Source organism: Lissotriton helveticus, chromosome 1_1 (genome assembly GCF_964261635.1).
Source record: "Lissotriton helveticus chromosome 1_1, aLisHel1.1, whole genome shotgun sequence".
NCBI lineage: Eukaryota > Metazoa > Chordata > Amphibia > Caudata > Salamandridae > Lissotriton > Lissotriton helveticus.
Window position 1 is genome coordinate 306953000 of NC_136057.1, and position 17085 is coordinate 306970084.

Below are 17085 nucleotides of genomic sequence, written 5' to 3' on the forward strand. Positions count from 1 at the left end.
GTAAGCTGTGTGCATCCTCTTATAAGCAACACACGAAGCAATCGTAGCCAATATTACTTCAAACACATTGCTGCATACTAGGAGAGCTGTGCGTATCAGCGTGATGAGCAACTATCTAGTTGCTGCAGAAGCAGCTGAAGCGCAATTGCTAACTAGACAGGCATGCGCAAATGCAGCTAACAAGACAGGCAATATTTATGGTGTGCCTGTCACCGTAAACACAATACCATTTGAAAAGGACTGCCGTACATACTGCGTGGCTTGACGACGTCGTGCTCCAGAAACTGCTCACAGAAGTTGAGTGCACACAGCCACGCAAAAACTCATTGCCACACGAGCTCGATCATGCGCCGTGCACACGAGCATAAAGATGCACCTCCAAATGTCACTGCGGTCCCGGATGGCCACCAATTCCTTGGCAATGGACTCAGCAGAACAAACAGCCAGGAACCCCATAGCACAGGAGAGGAGGGAGAGCCAGAAGACAACAACGCTGCAGCACAGACGTGATAGCAGAGGGAACGGCACTCCAGTCAAGCAAAAACAGGTTCCAGGGAGGGCGCATGCAGCACCGAAGAGCTGGACAGACTGGCGGTCACTCATCGCCACTGAAAGGACGCAAGGAGCCAATGGTTTTTCAGGTAAGAGCTTTACTGACTGTCAGCCATGACCACCAGGCAGCAACTGCAACCCACAGACTGCCACATCCCCAACATTCACAATTCCATCCCTGAACCCCACACAGTAGTAGCTTAAAGTTTCCCCTTGACAGGTGCACGGTCATGGTGAAAGGCAGCTCTCTTACGTCAAAGGCAACCACACTTCTTAATTCTTCCCTACTCAGCTGAGGGAGCTTAGTGGGGCTCAGAGATGGTATAAGGCACTGAGAGTGCACTGTTGTTCTCCATGACCAGTATCATGCCTTAAGCTCAGCTTCCCTCATTTTAAGTGGAAGGGTCCCACTCACAAGCAAAGAAATAGTGCACAGGAACAAGTCATGTTATTTTAGGCAAGTCATTGATGCACACGTTCAATGTAGACGACACCCTCACCAAGACCAGCAATGTTGTCATTCTTGGCACAGGATCCAAGTGGGGCTTTCATGGCTTGCCATCAGTGCGCCATGAAGCACATTTACATAATCACAACACAGAACATTGACACTGTTGATACCTACCAAGGAAGAGACAACACAAAATACAATAAGCCCCTCCCTGTGACACTGTATGACTTTGTTACACTCAATTTTAGTTGACAGCTGGCGTAAGAAATAATCAAGTAAATATTCTATTCAGTTAGGTCTAGTGTTAGAGCAATAAACGTAATTCTCATTATGCAGCTTTTTTCTAGGTACTTTTCGTTAGGAGTGCAGAATTTCAGAGAAGGAAGCCACTGGGCTGGAACCAAGCACTCAGTACAAAAAGAATATAATGTAACTGCAGCATGTTCTTAGGATGCTCTCTGGGGAGTGCAAATACAGGTGAATCAAATCAATTGAAGGAAATGGTGAGGAAATTAAGAGATGATGGTCTTGCAGATGCATGGGTATGGGGCATGGTCGTGAACGCATTAACACTCCTCCAGCAGGAGCTCCAAGTTCCTTCCTTCCATGTGAGGCAAGAAACTAGTAGTACTCTTGTGCAAGTATCAAAGCAGTATGCTGCATTACCTACCTGCCTGCCTCATGTCTTTACAAAGTGGTTGTGGTATACTGAAAGAAGTTGAGTTCAAATAATTTTCCATGAAGATTTATTTGAGTAGCAGGTTACCTGGAAAGAGCCCCACCAGGAGCAGCCACCCTGCTGCTCAGCCCATACACCAACTGACTCAGGCACTCCAACATTCCACATCCCAACATTCTCTCACGCAATCATTCTGGCTGAGCAGCAGGATACCACATACCTCCCTCCTTTACAATGGTAAGAAGGAAGTATTAAAATACATCTGAAAATAAGCAAGAAAATAGAAAAGAAAATACACTGGAAAAAAGCATGGAACCAACACCCTTTCTCACAGAAAGACAAACCCACATCCTCCCTCACGTTATGTTATGTTATGTTACTGTGACTTATAAAGCGCTATGGCTGCCCCAGCAAAGGGGCGTCCCGACAATGGTACCAAGAAAGACTGACATGAGCAGATGGAGTAGACACAGGACTATGGTGCAGGGAAAAGGTGAGTCTTAATGGCCTTCCTGAATTCTAAATAGTTGCTAAGGCCACGAATCTGCACAGGGAGTGCGTTCCAAAGAATGGGCGCTCTGCAACGTAAAGAGCGGCCGCCATAAATATAAATAACCTAAATAACAAAACAAAACCCAAGTACAAATATATGACAGCTGGCCAGGCAAACACAAAAATATACAAGGGCATAAAAAAAGGTGAAGGAGAGAACAAAAGACAGAAGCAAAAAACAGTGAAAGGGTGGAAGACAGCTATAGCCAGAACAAGCAAAAGAACAGTTGCCTATAACTCAAGCAAGAGTATGGAGAAAAATCCCCAAAAGGACAGCAAATCCTAGGTATGGCAGAAAATGCCACACAGTACAATGCAAAAACAGAAATGCAGAAGTATGTGTGGTGGAAAGTACCACACGGGACAGTGCAATAAAGAGCAAGGCATGGGGAAGAATACCACACGGTACATTGCAATATGTAAATGAAAACAACAGAAGTAGGTGTGGTGGACTATACCACACAGTACAATGAAATATGTACGAACTAAAAACAAGGTGTGGGAAATAACCACATAGTACAATGCTATACAGAAACGTAAAACTAGGTGTGGAGTAAAATATCACACAGTTTAACACAAGGTATGGAGTAAAATACCATACAGTAAAAACGCAAGGTATGGGGTAAAATACCACTTGTAATAATGTAAAATGCAGGAACTGTAAAACTGGGAGTGGGGCCCGCCACACGACACAACAACAGCAAAAACTTTGCAACAGCAAAAACTTTGCAACTGGAGGTGTGGAAAATAACCACACGGTACCAATAGGAAACACCCTACTCACAGTTGTATGAAAAATAAGGACTCAAGAACCGGCAAACAATACAGCACTAAACGGTAGGAAATAGAAATATGCAAGTCAGTATATCATCATGACAGAAAAATGCAAAAGAAGCAAAAAATAAGGCACACATTAGGCATACATAAGGATAAAAGGAAAACATGTTAAGAATTAAAAAGTAAACAGTTTCAGAATAAGCCCAGAAGATGGCGCACTGAGCCCAGTAAAGTAAAATGTTCACCATAACAAGAAAACATAGACATCCTTGGCGACAGAAAACACAATGCAGAACGTCTTAGAGAAGCTTCTAAATCTTAACTGCATCGCACTGATGAAATTATTCCAACAGTCCAAGAACAAAGATGTAATGATGACGAATATGCTGAAAACTCGCAGATGCTGAGAATACATTGCTCCCAAAGCTGAAGATTCACAAAATGTAACTGCTGTATGCTGCAGTAATCCGGGAAAACTCAGAGGAAATTCCAATAGCATTGATGACAGAAAAAAAACCTGAATACAATGCGTGAAGAGACGACGAGAGAATACAGGCCCCCACTCGTGGTCAACGCCGCACCACCAATGAAGACGTGGTTGGCTGGAAGGCAGAGGACATGGAAAACATAAGAGGCAGGTCCAACCTCAAGATGGAGGCACGCAAATGATGTGATTGCAGGATGCCTCTCAGTGCGCGTGTGCACCAAAACGTCCAGAACAGCCATAATCGTCAAAGAGCAGACGTCACAGAGGATCCATGAAAGACTCGTTAGAAACAGGTAAGGCAGCGCGTGTCCAGTGAATACGTGAAGCGGGCAGCTCGAGCAGTTGAACCGGCACAAGTTGAGAGTTAGTATTGACCCAAACAAAATCGAAAATAGCTCACAGGAAAGATGTAGAAAGTGTTTACTAGTACCGAGCTGTGTGCAACAACAATGTGCAGTAGAGGAAACAACCAAACTGCAATTAGAGCAGTGCAAACAAGTTGTGTGAACGTAAAGTAGAGTTTGTGATAAACTGGAATTGGCAGCCAGAAACTCCCAACAATCCAGTTGACACCATAAGCACGGGCAGCAAAATGGTGACACCAATATCAAAGCAGCAGGAGAAGGAGGCAAACAGACAGGCAGGTAGCTGGACAGGAACACTGTTTTCCACAGTAACAGAATAAGCAGTAAGACAGGAACAGTTCATTAAAACAGTAGACGAGCAGAAGCAGGCAGAAGGTTCGCTCTACAGGGAACTGCACTTTGTGAAGGCACTGCCCCAAAGTGGCAGGAAAGGGACAATGTCCCAAAGGAGCTGGAGAAGGAGAGAAGTAAAACAGGAACTGGCACTTACGTGTTGGGGCGACCGATGGAGTGGTCACTGGTGAGGCTCGTAGGTGCCAGTTTAATAGAAAAACTCTGTATTGAATTGAAAGAAAATCCTTTAGCTTGATTGTGGTTTCTAGTTTCTTCAGCCTCTTCTTTTCAGACAGTAGACACCCCACTCATGGTACCAAATGTAGTATACTGAAAGAAGTTGAGTCCAAATAATTTTGCATTGAAGACTTATTTGAGTAGCAGGTTACATGGAAAGAGCCCCACCAGGAGCAGCCACCCTGCTGCTCAGCCCATACACCAACTGACTCAGGCACTCCAACATTCCACATCCCAACATTCTCTCACACAATCGAGTTGGTGTATGTAACTGAGGTGTAGATAGATGATGAAGGTTTATTTTAGATCATAAGGTGAGCCCCACCAGGAGCAGCTCCCTTGCTGCTCAGCCTATACTCCCAACTGACACTCGTCCACCAGGCATCCCAACATTCCACTATCTTACACACACCACCATTCCACGGAACATGCACTCTGGCTGAGCAGCAAGGCAATGAACAGGAAAGATGCATAGCACTGAAAACTAGATACCACAGTGGTGTACAAAGCTCTCTGGTAGTCTTGCAGTAGTGATTCCAAACGAGTTTGAATTGTACAGGATTTGGATGTAAATGTAGCAGATAGAGTGATTTCACGATGGTGGTGTATAATACCCCCACAGTGTATCTTTGGACTCAGAACCATATTACTACACGTTTCTTGGATGTAATTCTATATATAATATACACACAGATGCAAACAAGCATTCAGCCATTCACTACTGTGTTTTTGTATTGCAACAAGAGAGTACCTTTCAGAAAAAGATCATTACATTTGCATTTATGTTTCCAATGTCAAAACAGCATGAATCTTATTCCCGGGTGAGGATCCCACCAGAAGGCCGTCCATAGCAGATGCAATGTTTTATCGTGCAAGTGAAGGGCACAACCGATCACAGTCTGCAGCATGTTAAAAATGAAGATGGTTATATCTACCCTTTCATAACTTCTGTCTTGAACACCAGGCAACCCAAGAGTGTCTACATGTGTCCGTGTACTAGTCTGTCAGTTAAAGAAAATCTCTCTAACAAATTTGAGTGGATCATCATCTTCGTCCGGTGGGTCTCTGCTCTCTGAGCTCTGTAGATCTGATTCCAAAGGGCTGCTTGGACTGTTTTCAATAGGGAGGTGTGTGGTGTCCTTATTTGTTCGAGATGACTCCTGCAACTCAGTCGGCCTTGATGGGCTTTCTGGATCACTCTCTACTTTCAACATGTCCTCAACTGTATCTTCCTTCTTGTAGCTCTGAAACCAGACAAAGAAATACATGTGCTGTGAGAATTTGCAGCAAGAAAACCTACATTAGAACATGAATTGATAATGAGAGAGTAGGAGTGCACTTCAGGATCTGTTTAGGTTCGTTCCATATTACTCAAACACTTTTGCCTGTCTAAATGTATTACCTCCTTTTCTCTTCCTCGTCCCAGTTCTTAACTAATGAGATTTGTACTGAACATCCTCACATTTAACCTATGAAGGATCGCGTCTACCCAGAATCCTCCTGTTTTGTCTTGCTCTTCTGGGGGTGGGGTGGGGGTAGCAAGGGCGGGGGGGGGGGGGAACCAGTCGCCCTGTGTTTCCTGCCTCTATAACTGGAGTTTTTGCTTATATGATTGGCAGTATCTCTTTTTCATTTGTCATCACGTCTAAACTTTCTGCTGAGCGTTGACTTCTTGGTCCTCTGCCTTGCTGGTGTCCTGGTTTCTGCTAGCTATGTAAACACCATGCCTCCCTGGAAGGCAGAAACAGTGCTGATTGTGTTGTGTGACAAGCCATCCCATGGCCCACTTCTCAGGTTGGAAGGAGATGCTCTCCCTTGGCAGTGCGGTGTGCAATCTCGAACCTTTGTAAATAAAACACAATATACTTAGAAAGGGGTCATTAATCAGCCCATGCTCGGTTGGATATACTATTCAAATTTTGTGTCAGCCCATAGGACAGCAATTTAGAGATTGAATTATCAGTCATCATGAGTGATGACGTTTTGCCTTTTTATGCAGGAGTCCATAAATGGGAGGAGGGAGCACCTATAGGAAAGAGCCCATCTCACTACACTGTTGATAAGACAGCACAATTCACCCTGGTGTTTTCTTATATGAGGTGGTCTCCCTCCGACTTTGATGTAGATAAGAGTATATGTAACCTTCCTGCTTGATCTCCTGGCTCCTCTTTTAGTGGCGGAGAATTTTGTGATGGTCTTCACATTTTGTGGGCTTTAGGGTAGGAGCTGAAATTTTCACCTTCCTTGCACATTTGGCATGTTTTGGTTTGGATTACTTGTACCAACGTTTCCTCTGAATGTGATCATCTTCCCTTCCTGGTGGGTCTTTGGGTTGTGAACCCTGTGGTCCTTGGTGCCTCTACCTGGATCTTGTTGCTCATTTTATATTTGCTGTTGGTGCTGTCTCATTGGATTGTCTTTTTTAATTCTTTTATCTGCCTCAACCATTGACCTTAGCATAGGGGTTGGTGGTGGGTTGCCCCAATGCTCCATGTTAGAACTGAGCCTTTTAAAGGTTGGGATGCTTGAGTCCTGTTGGTGTTGGGGTGCACGGACACCTCCTGGTTGCCTCGCTGGGACATTGTACCTACTCCTCTTCTTCCTTCAAATTTTCGCTCTGCGTTTTTACAGTTTCTGCATATGGGACTGTGGCTTAGATGAGGAGAATGGACACACCTAAGCTTCCATTTTGGGTGTACTGTTGTTCCTGCTCAGGTCAGCCAAGGCCCAAGTGTGTTGGCTCCCAGCTGCTTCTTTGGCCCACTCTTTTGTTTTCACCCCGCCATTTTGGAATTGCCTTGCAGGAACGAGGGAGTTCTGAGAGTCAGCAGAGTCTTTCTCCTAGAGAAACTGGCTAGCTCTGGGTTATTAGCATAAGCCCCATATCAACTGTGCTTGGTTCATACCTTTTATGCATATTTGCTCTTTGCGGGTTTTATGTTCGGTAACCCTGCACCTCTTTTGTCTTGCGCCATAATTCCTTGTAAGCATTTGCTGGGTATGGCATTCCCTGTTGGTCCTTTGCTTGGGAGTTTCTAGTGTTCGCACTGTGGTCATGGTTTCCTCCTGCAACTGTGACTTAGGGCATTAAGTGCTCCGAGTGTGCTTTCTCCGGTTGGTAAATTTTTTGTTATTGGGCTTTTTTACTCACTTTCCAACTTTTGTATAGTTTCCCCAATGGTGCTGCCTACTGGCCTTAAACATTGGGGGCTGTTCATTCCTGGTTGGGCTTTGCCTGCTCTTGAACTTGTTTGCGTTGGGGCTTTCTGCTGCCTCATTTCCATCTATCCTTTGGTGTGGAGGGCTCCTCATTCTGCTACCTGTTCGCCATGGAGCTTAAACCTGCTCAAGGCACATTGCTTCAAGTTCTCTGATCCCCCTCTATGTCAGCTTGTTGTCTTGGGGTACAGCACTTTAATGGCCATGCCTGTGTCCTGGCTTTTTATGAGAGGCTTCCCTTGGTGCCTTCTTGGAGGTTTTCTTGTTGCGTCTTGCCACTGGTTCTTGGTGGTCCCTGTATTGCCATTTGGACATTGTTCTGTTGTCTTGTGCTTGGCTGCTGTCATTGCTACTAAATGTTCCCTTTTGTTTTCAATTATTGTCTGGCTTGGGCTAGTGTACTTATGGTGGACAGAGTGTCATATTGGCAGTGACAGCTGGTAGAAAACGGTGGTGGGGGTGTCCGAGAAAAGAAAAAAGAAAGACTAGAGCAAACTTACCTGCCGGTCGCGTGCCAGGTGCCCGCCTCTCCTTTTCGCAGGAAACACCTGGGCTCCCAGGCTCTCTAATCCAATGACAATACTGCAATGCAGTGTTGAAATTGGTTCCCCTAAGCAAATCACAATGCTGCATTGTAGCAGTGGTTCGGCGCTCAGACGGGGACAGGGAGCCTGTGCATGTTCCCCACCACGCTGTGTATCGGAGCCCGTTGGGGAACATGCAAAGTGCGCATGAATGTTTGGGTGGCCCAAGACGGCCGTTCAAACACTCATGCACATTTTGAGTGTGCTCACCATTCCTCCCCCTGGCTCCTGCTCTGGCCAGCCCCGCCCCTCGGAAGGAAAAATAAAAAAATAACGCTTTGTTATTATCCTTTTATTTTTCCTCTGCACTGCTCATAAAGCAGTAGGGTGATGCTCCTCCGCCTTAGTGGAGGAGCGGCACCAGCATATTGAAGACTTGCCACTTAGAGATACTTGTGTTGGTTTTGTGGGTGCTGTGGCCTCTAGTCTTGGATTGTTTCCCTATTGTGTAGCTTTCTTTGTTCTTCCTCCAACCATTTAATGAGTTTGGAGGTAGCCTTTCACTTATGTTACAATTTGTCCTAGGCTGTTTGAATCTGCTCTCTCCCGAGGCACAGGTGAGCTCGACTTCTGGTCTTTGTGCTGCTACTTTGTGGTCCCTCCTGCTTTCTATTCCCATGTAGCCGGCTGTGTGCAAGTGGTTTGTTGGCTGGGAGATGACTTTCACTTTTGTAGCCCTCCAGTTTCACAAAGCAGGGTCAATTCTTTCAGTTAATCCTCCTTTGTGGCTGGACATGTATCTATTCTTGTTGAATGTCTCGGAAGATAGGAGGAGGACATGCATTGATTACTAGTCAGCAATACCATTACTCTGATTCTTCTTTGTTTAGTCCCTGAAACGTCTCATCCTCTCTACTGTCTCCCTAGCTACAAATGTAGTTTGTTGGGGTGTTTGGGAGTCTACTCATAAGGATGTAAGCCTTTTATAAACAAATCCAGGGTGGGATAAATGTAACTTTTTTCTTTTAGGTTGGCAGTGGGATGCCAGTCTTCAGAGACTGAAAACACATCATCATGTAAGGACTTGGAAGAGGAGATGGGGCAAAATAACAAGAGTACCGGCAAGTACTGGAACTCTCATACTGTAATTGTTTTCAACCAACTCCTAAATTTCTTAAACTTTCATAGAATTTTAGCAATTTACAAATAAATAACCAAAACCTTCTATGCAATTTTCATTTACTTTTGGTAGATCAACAGCTAGCAGTTCACAAAACAATGTAGAAGAGATCAAGTAAAAAGGAAGGCGTCAGTCGTACTAGAATATGTCCTGTCAAATATGCTGCACAAGTTTGAGTCCCATCAAGAGAAGTTTGGATAACAAAATGGCTACCTTTATTCTGGTTTCATAATGAATTCACCCAAGAGTGGATCCAAGAAACTCTTTTCTCTGCTCTTCGTTTTCACAACCCTTGTGCTTTCGTAGCAAGTAAAGTATGGAAGACTATTTTTTATCATAAATTGCTTTGAGGCACCAAAGCGAGGGTTTGAATTGTAATTCTTCATCAAGTGGAACTCAGTTTGTGATCTGCGGAGCGCAGGGTCTAAGTCAAATGTATGTAGGTTGAAAATAACTTTCAAAGTCGCATTTTAGACCCGCTGAAGCTTTTTGATAGTATTCTCAGGAAGCCTCAAATAATAAGCATTCACACAGTCCAACCGTGAATGGATGGTTGCATTAACCACCACAGCCCAAAGTTTACGAAGCAGTTTCAATTGCAGAAGGCATTGAGACAAAAGCATTTATTTGATGGAGGCAGTTACGTTTTTTTATCCATGATGAAACTGAGATGGCTACTGTTTTTAACTACCACCGAAGACATCCCTAAACAATCACTCCAGACGATGGGAGACCATGGACTGTGATTACGAGTTAGGTTTGAGTAGATTTGTCCATCCAACATTTTTCTACAACAGCCAGTTGGTAGATCAACAGTTTTTAAGAAGACAAACTGACATTTGAAGTCTGTCCTTAGATAGCAAATGTGTCAATATAAAAAGATGTTAAGGTGTCTTTATTGCTCATTCACTTTCTGAATGAGAACACCTGTTCCTTCCAGCTTAAGTTCACTCGTCAGTACGGACGAGTAGGTGTTAAAAAATTGCTTGTCCTGATAACATCTAACTCACAATAGCGAGTGGGCGAGTAGATTTTGAGGCCTGCATGCTTTTTGTTGCCAGGTTGATTTTGACTTGGGGTCTTTCTGCTTGAAGGTAAAATGGGGTGCTGCAGCTGGATAGCCATCATTCCGTTGTCGCTGTATGAATTCTCAGCCATTACTACCAATGTACACCCTACTGCTCCCCCACATAGCCAACTCAGTATCGAGCTGGAGATCATCAACTTCATACAACATCACAGCACCAAGTGTGCTTTAGGTCAGTGCAGCTTGTTAGTGACATTAAACAACTGTTGTAGGAAACATATTTTCTAACCATTAGCAGACAAATGTAACTTTGATTTAAAGGAAAATAAATAAAATAAAAATACCTCCAAGTGATCGCACATTCATACATGCAGAAGCAGACATTTTATAGTCACCAAAATGTAAACACATATAGAACAAGATAGGAACATACATACACTTTGACAAAGACACACATATACAAGCAATTAGTGGAGAGGTGTGATGCAGCGGCCGGGCAGCTGACTTCGGAGCACAGGGTTTACGGTTTGATCCCCGGCTCCGGCGGCATCTCAGCTCAGCACCATGTGACTCTGGGCAATAGCTCACTTAATTTCCAAGACAGCCCCCAGCGTATTGAGACCCGTAAGGGTGAGGAGTTTGCGCTTTACAAATATGGATTTACAAATACATAGACTCTCACACAAGAAGATTCAGTCAGTCTTAAATAAAAATGAGTATAAATACATGACCAAAGATACAAAAGCACAGAGGGATACACACAGAGATAGGCATCAATTATACTTCTGAAAGCTCCAATTATTTGGAAGGTGTCACCCTGAATTGACTCGTCTTCACCCTCCAAACAACCGAAATGCCTTCCAAAGACGTCAGTGAGCTCATCCACTCTGAAATCTGTGTTCACCGTCACAAGTTGTTTTACTCTCCATAAATGTCAATGGAATTTTCTCACCATCCTTGGAGCCCTAAAAGATTGAGAGGTATGTACTGATGTATAAAGGACGAAGGACGAATAAAAGTTTGTAGTGTTGCTCTATTTCGAGTAAATAATTCAAGACAGGCTACCTTTAGCAATGCTCGTTTAAAATACTTTGAGAATTTTTGAGCTACTGGGCCTAAACGGTGGTGGTTGGGGCTGTTTGACACTGGTGTCCTGGTGTACGTCCATCTATGGCACTGCAAACTGGGCCAAGTGCACCCCTACCAATCTTGGGTCTCAGTGCAGCCAGGGCAAACAGTAAGAGAGGAGGTAGTGTGGGAGACAGAGACTCAGAACTCAAGCAATCAAACAACAGATGCAACAAGCAAATGTCCAGTCCATTGTTTTTCTTTTAAGAGAAGTACTTTATTCACACAAATATGCAATATGATACTTAAAGAAGTAGTGGCACTACTGGACTACGGTGTTCACTATACAGAGTAACAGAGTCTCAGACTTCAGCACAGGAGCAGGCTCACTGTGGCAGATTAGATTCGTTTTATTGTAATCGCTGACACATAGGTCGGCCCGTAACCCTTGACTGGACAGTTCTTGTATGTGGGGTTGCAGTTATCTTTCAAAGTCCCACCAAAATCTGTTTGGCCAATTGACAGGCAAGGGCTCTCAGGCGTAAATAGCCATAAACAAACAATGCACACAGAGGCAACATTTTTTTTTTTACTTTTTTGTTATCTTTTAAAAAAATACGAGCAAAAAATACCAGTAAAAATGTGAATTTTTCTTAAAACGTAATGGAGGTGCATTACTCCTTCAGTACTTTCAATTTTCTCTACTTCAAAGGAGAAAATGAAAGTAACTGTTGTGATAAGCGTAGCACGTCAATTAAAGAAAAAAAGTGCACTATTGCCTTTAGGAGCCCGATAACTGGCACAATCCTGGGATCCTGAACAGGTGGAGATATATTCTAATGCTTATGAATTTAATTAAAATACCCATGATTGAGCAATGATGTTAGAGATCATTTTTCTTGGAGACTAATGGTATGCTTTGATCACCGTTATTACATTCTAATCAAAGAACGTATCTAGTTTTATCAGCAGGACACATAACCGCATATTAAAATAATTATACTGCGCAAGGGGTACGAATTTCCACAAAGCATGGGCACAGCAGTTACTTACCCTACTTAGAACTTCAAGTGCTGCCTCCACCAGCTCTGCTTCGTTCATACAATACACCACTCGCTTCTTTGGAGACCTGTTTTCAAGAGGTGAGAAAATGGCAGGAAACTGGTCAAATTACACAAAGAAATAAAAAGAAAATCCCAACATTAACATATAAACTTGTTTATTTATTTTAGTGCTGCACATTGTATCTCTGTGGTTCATAAGTGATGAAAATGACTGGTTTTACATCTAATGGTACTCAGAGGTTAAAAGGTGACCGTGCTGCAATTCAACTCATGATCTTCGAATTACAACAGATGGCACAGGTGATGTCTAACTTCCAGGGCCAGTTCTCAATTAACAAGCAATCACCACATATTTAAAACACCCGGATGCTTCCAACTTTACTCACTCATTAGAAGACGCAGTGCAGATGTAATAAAACTTCAGGATTAACCAAATATATGAAAAACCCTCCAACATCCCCCTAGCTCTATTACAACACACGAGTATATGCAAACTTGTTTCCATCTCATTATGATAGCCTCTATAAGTTCTCTCGTTAAGGGGCCAGTCAACCCAAGCCCCAACAAAAAAAGTCTGTATGCATAGTAGAAAACATACTACATTTGATTCTCTGGATTTACTGTTATAGGCATGTATGGCTGTTCCTTCCCCAGTTTACATATCTCACAGATGGAACAACAGGCCTTCTTTCCAGCAGGCACCAACAGATCAGTCAAACAGGAGTGCACACTGTCAGCAGCACAGAAATGCTTCTTGCATACTTCTCTAGAGAACATCCTCCCATAATGTAGCTGGTGTCACGGAGCCGTGCTCAGATGGACATATATAAAGCTCAAGCCAGCTGAAGATCTTACTAAGACATGCTTTTCTGACACGCCCCAAATATTGATGCATCCTTTAATTCTTGCTGACACCTGATGATGAAGTAATATTAAGCTCATAATGTACAGCTGTTTCATCATTCACACCACTCTGTGTTATGATGTATATGCCCTGGAACCAGTAAAGGTGATTCTATGCCCTTAGTGACTTGGTGATCTATCTTCACTGACAGTGTCTAAAACAGCACTCAACTGATCTCTGTTTGAACATTCTCACTTAGGGAAGATAACCAGAACAATGTAGATTCAGAATGAGGGACGACATTCACAGGATAGCTTCCCGGTCTACTCACGCACCCCAATATCTGAGCCACACCATAAGTAAGATGTATGTGGGTTGCAGCACATGCTCCAGATAAATTAATGCACCGGATGATTATTAATGAATGGTAAAAGGAATTAAACATGAGAACTGCTTTTTCCGTGTTTTCCATTTCTGAAGGATGTAGGGTACAACTTACAGTTTCACCTCATTTCCCCTGTGTATATTGTATCCATGAGTGGGGGCAGTGGAGAGAGTTGAATCTGAAAAGAACTGTGGTAAACCCCAACAGCTCAAGGTTCAACCGGGACAAATTATCTTAATCCAAGGAGCAGTCTCCATGCTAATGCTTTTCTAGGGTCAAAATTGGCTTTACTTCACCTTAACCAAAGTTGAACACCGTAAACCAATCAATGGTGCGAGTCTATGAGCTGCATTCATTGTTTTCTTGCGAGAGACTACTAGACATATTTTTGACAGAGGAAAAACGCCAATCATGACATTCCTGGCTGCAGTGACCGTGGTCATCTCCAACTGTCGTGAATCAATGCTTCTATTACTCACCCCCTACCCTTATAAAATGTTCACACCCCCCTCACATCTCCGGTTCGTCCAAGGCTGCCATAGACACAGTTGGCCTGACAACCGGGAGGGAGGGCAGTAATGGAAATGAGCGAGAGTAGCACTCCGAGTAATGCAATTACTGATTAGTAATAGACGCATTACCTCCTCGTCCCTCTCGCTCATTTCCATTACATCGTGAGACACACCAAGCCAAAACGAAAACCAGGACTACTGCACCATATTCTGCACAGCCAGAACCAAAAAAGGCAAATTTTATCGTCAAACAAACAAGAAAAGATATCCCAGACATAATACAGAGGACAAAACTTTCGAGCTAAAAACCTCCCCAACATCTAGACCGTGAACCACCCGATAGGGAGAAATAAAGGTGTTAGGTGTGGCCCAAGTGGCAGCAGTGCAAATCTCAGATAAAGAAGCACCCTGAATCTGAGATTCAGGGTGCCTGCATCCCCCTGCTGGACCTTCCCATGAGCCCCAGAGGAGACGGGAGACCAAACGGCTTATAGCCAAAGTCACTAAAGACATCTAGACAAAGTTTGCAAAGATGGCTTCAAACCCTTTGTAGCCAGACCAAAATTAACAAACAGAGAGGACACCAGCTGGAAATCCTGAACTCTAGATTGATCAATTAGAACAGCACGCCGCACATCCAGCGCATGCGACTCAACCTCTACCGGAGACTGAGGATCAGGAAAGAACTCCAGGAGGAGGACTTCTGTAAAGGAAAAGCATAATTGACCTTAGGCACAAACCCAGGCCCCAACCACAGACCCAACCGATCTTCAAAAATTCAAAGAAAAGGAGCCCTGCAGGACAAATAACCCAACTCCCCTAGGAGTCTAGCAGAGGTACTCGCCACCAAGATAAAAACCTTCAGAGTCGAAACCTGGAGATCCACCAACTCCAGGGGCACAAAGGGAGGATACCTCAACGCCTTCAGAACAAACAGAAGATCCCAGGAAGGACAAATCCGTACAGGAGGAACACACAAATTCCCAAACCCTTAAAGAGTTTAACCACCAATCCCAAAGAGTCGTACAGATTATTCCTGGGATCACGGAAAGCACGAATGGCAGCCCATTGAACCTTTAAAGTGGAAACACTTAAACCTAGAGCAAACCCATCCTGCAGGAACTCTAGAACCAGAGCAAGAGGAGCATGCAAAGGCCCACAATGACACCCGTCACACGACTTTCCACACATAGCCCAATGACAAGCATAGGAAGTCCAGGTAGACAGTCTCCTACAAGAGCGCCACAGAATCCGACACCCCCTGCGCCCTTAAACCTTCCGGTTCAAGTGCCAGGCCGCCAACCGGAGCCTGCCAAGGGATTCCAAGGGAAGAACCGGAAACCTCCGAGGAGAAGGAACAAGCTGGGACATCCACTCCTGGCTCACCCTCATCTCCACTAGCAGATGAAACCAAGAGGAGCGGGGCCATAGAGGAGCAAACAGGACCACCCAAGCCCTCTCCCTCTGAACCCGAAGAAGAAACCGTTGTAAGAGAGGGAACAGGGAAAAAGCATACAGGATCCTCCTTGGCCATGGACAGGAGACCACCTCCATGGCCCAAGCCCCCCAACTTCCAGCCCCTGGAACAGAACCATGGAAGAAGAGAATTCTGGACTGAAGCAAAAAGATCCAGAAAGGGGTCCCCCCACCAAATGCAAATCTGGGCAAAGACCTGAGAAGCCAGACAATAATCCTGGGAGGACAGAATCATCCTGCTCAACTGATCAGCTTACACATTGAGACACCCCAGAATGTACATTGCCTTCAGGAAAAAAACTGTCCCCCGTGCCCAAGCAAAAATCAGATCCGAGATAACTGATAAAGGCAAGGCTCCCGTCACCCCGTCGATTGAGATAGGCTTTGGGGTCATGCTGTCCGTACCTACCAACACTGACCTCCCCCATACAAGATCTGAAAAATGCAGAAGAGCCAGCCACACGGCCTGAAGCTCCCTCCAATTGGAGAAGCGACAAGTCTGGACTGGAGACCAGAACCCCAGGACCCCAGGACTCCAACCAAGCTCCCCAACCAAGCTCGCCAACCTCTTTCGCTGGCATTGGTAGCTACGACTAAAGGATCCAACTGACACAGAGAAACCCCCTTCTCCAAGTTCCCCAGCTGCAGCCACCATACCAGTTCTTGATGAATGATCTCATCCAGAGAGACAGAGGAGGAGGAGACCTGGCAATATGCAAATCAGTCTTGACCCTGTGCCTCATGGGGAGACAACAGCTTTGCCTCCAGCTCCACGCTCACCAGCTGTGATCAGAAATGTCCGAACGCTCCTGCAGGGCATTAGACAAAATCTCAAAATCCTTAACCAAAGACTGAGAAGTCAGGGCTGCGTAAGATGCTGCTATGAAAGCCAAATTAGCAGCTGAAGAAGATTAATTCAAGCTTCCATCAATCTTCCTGTCCACTTGATCCGACGGGGAACAGTTCTCCGCACTCAAAGAAGAATGCCCAATCAGCGGAGCCAGGATAGTATCCACCTTCACTGAATGTGGCAATTCCTCCCACTGTTCCAAGACATAAACCTTCATCATGAATCTGGGGACCTGGAAATGGGCAGGATCATTTCACCAGCGAAAAATAGACTCCTTAATAAGAGGGTGAAGAGGCAAAGCCACCCCAGCAGGATTGGAATACTGGTGAAACATTTCCCCCTGATCAGGCACTGCATATAGCTCTGAACCAAGATTCACCCTAATGTGGTCCAATATAAGAGACAACTCCTCATGGGAAACATACTTCCCACCCGCAGCCTTAGGCTTAGAGGAAGACGAATCAGAGTCCGAGTCAGACTCTCCGGGTGTGACCAACTGCTTA

General features: G+C 44.5%; 1 protein-coding gene across 1 annotated transcript in view; it reads right to left on the reverse strand.

Annotated features, from left to right (window-relative positions):
- Positions 1–375: 375 nt before the first annotated feature.
- The window catches only part of CYREN (cell cycle regulator of NHEJ), a 50615-nt gene continuing 33905 nt past the window's right edge, over positions 376–17085 (reverse strand). Inside the window, exons 4-5 of the mRNA XM_078670696.1 lie at positions 12505–12580; positions 376–5677 (exon numbers count right to left, since the gene is read on the reverse strand). Of these exons, the coding sequence (XP_078526822.1) occupies positions 5438–5677; positions 12505–12580 (316 nt within the window). The 3' untranslated portion in view covers positions 376–5437. The remainder of the gene's footprint in view (positions 5678–12504; positions 12581–17085) is intronic.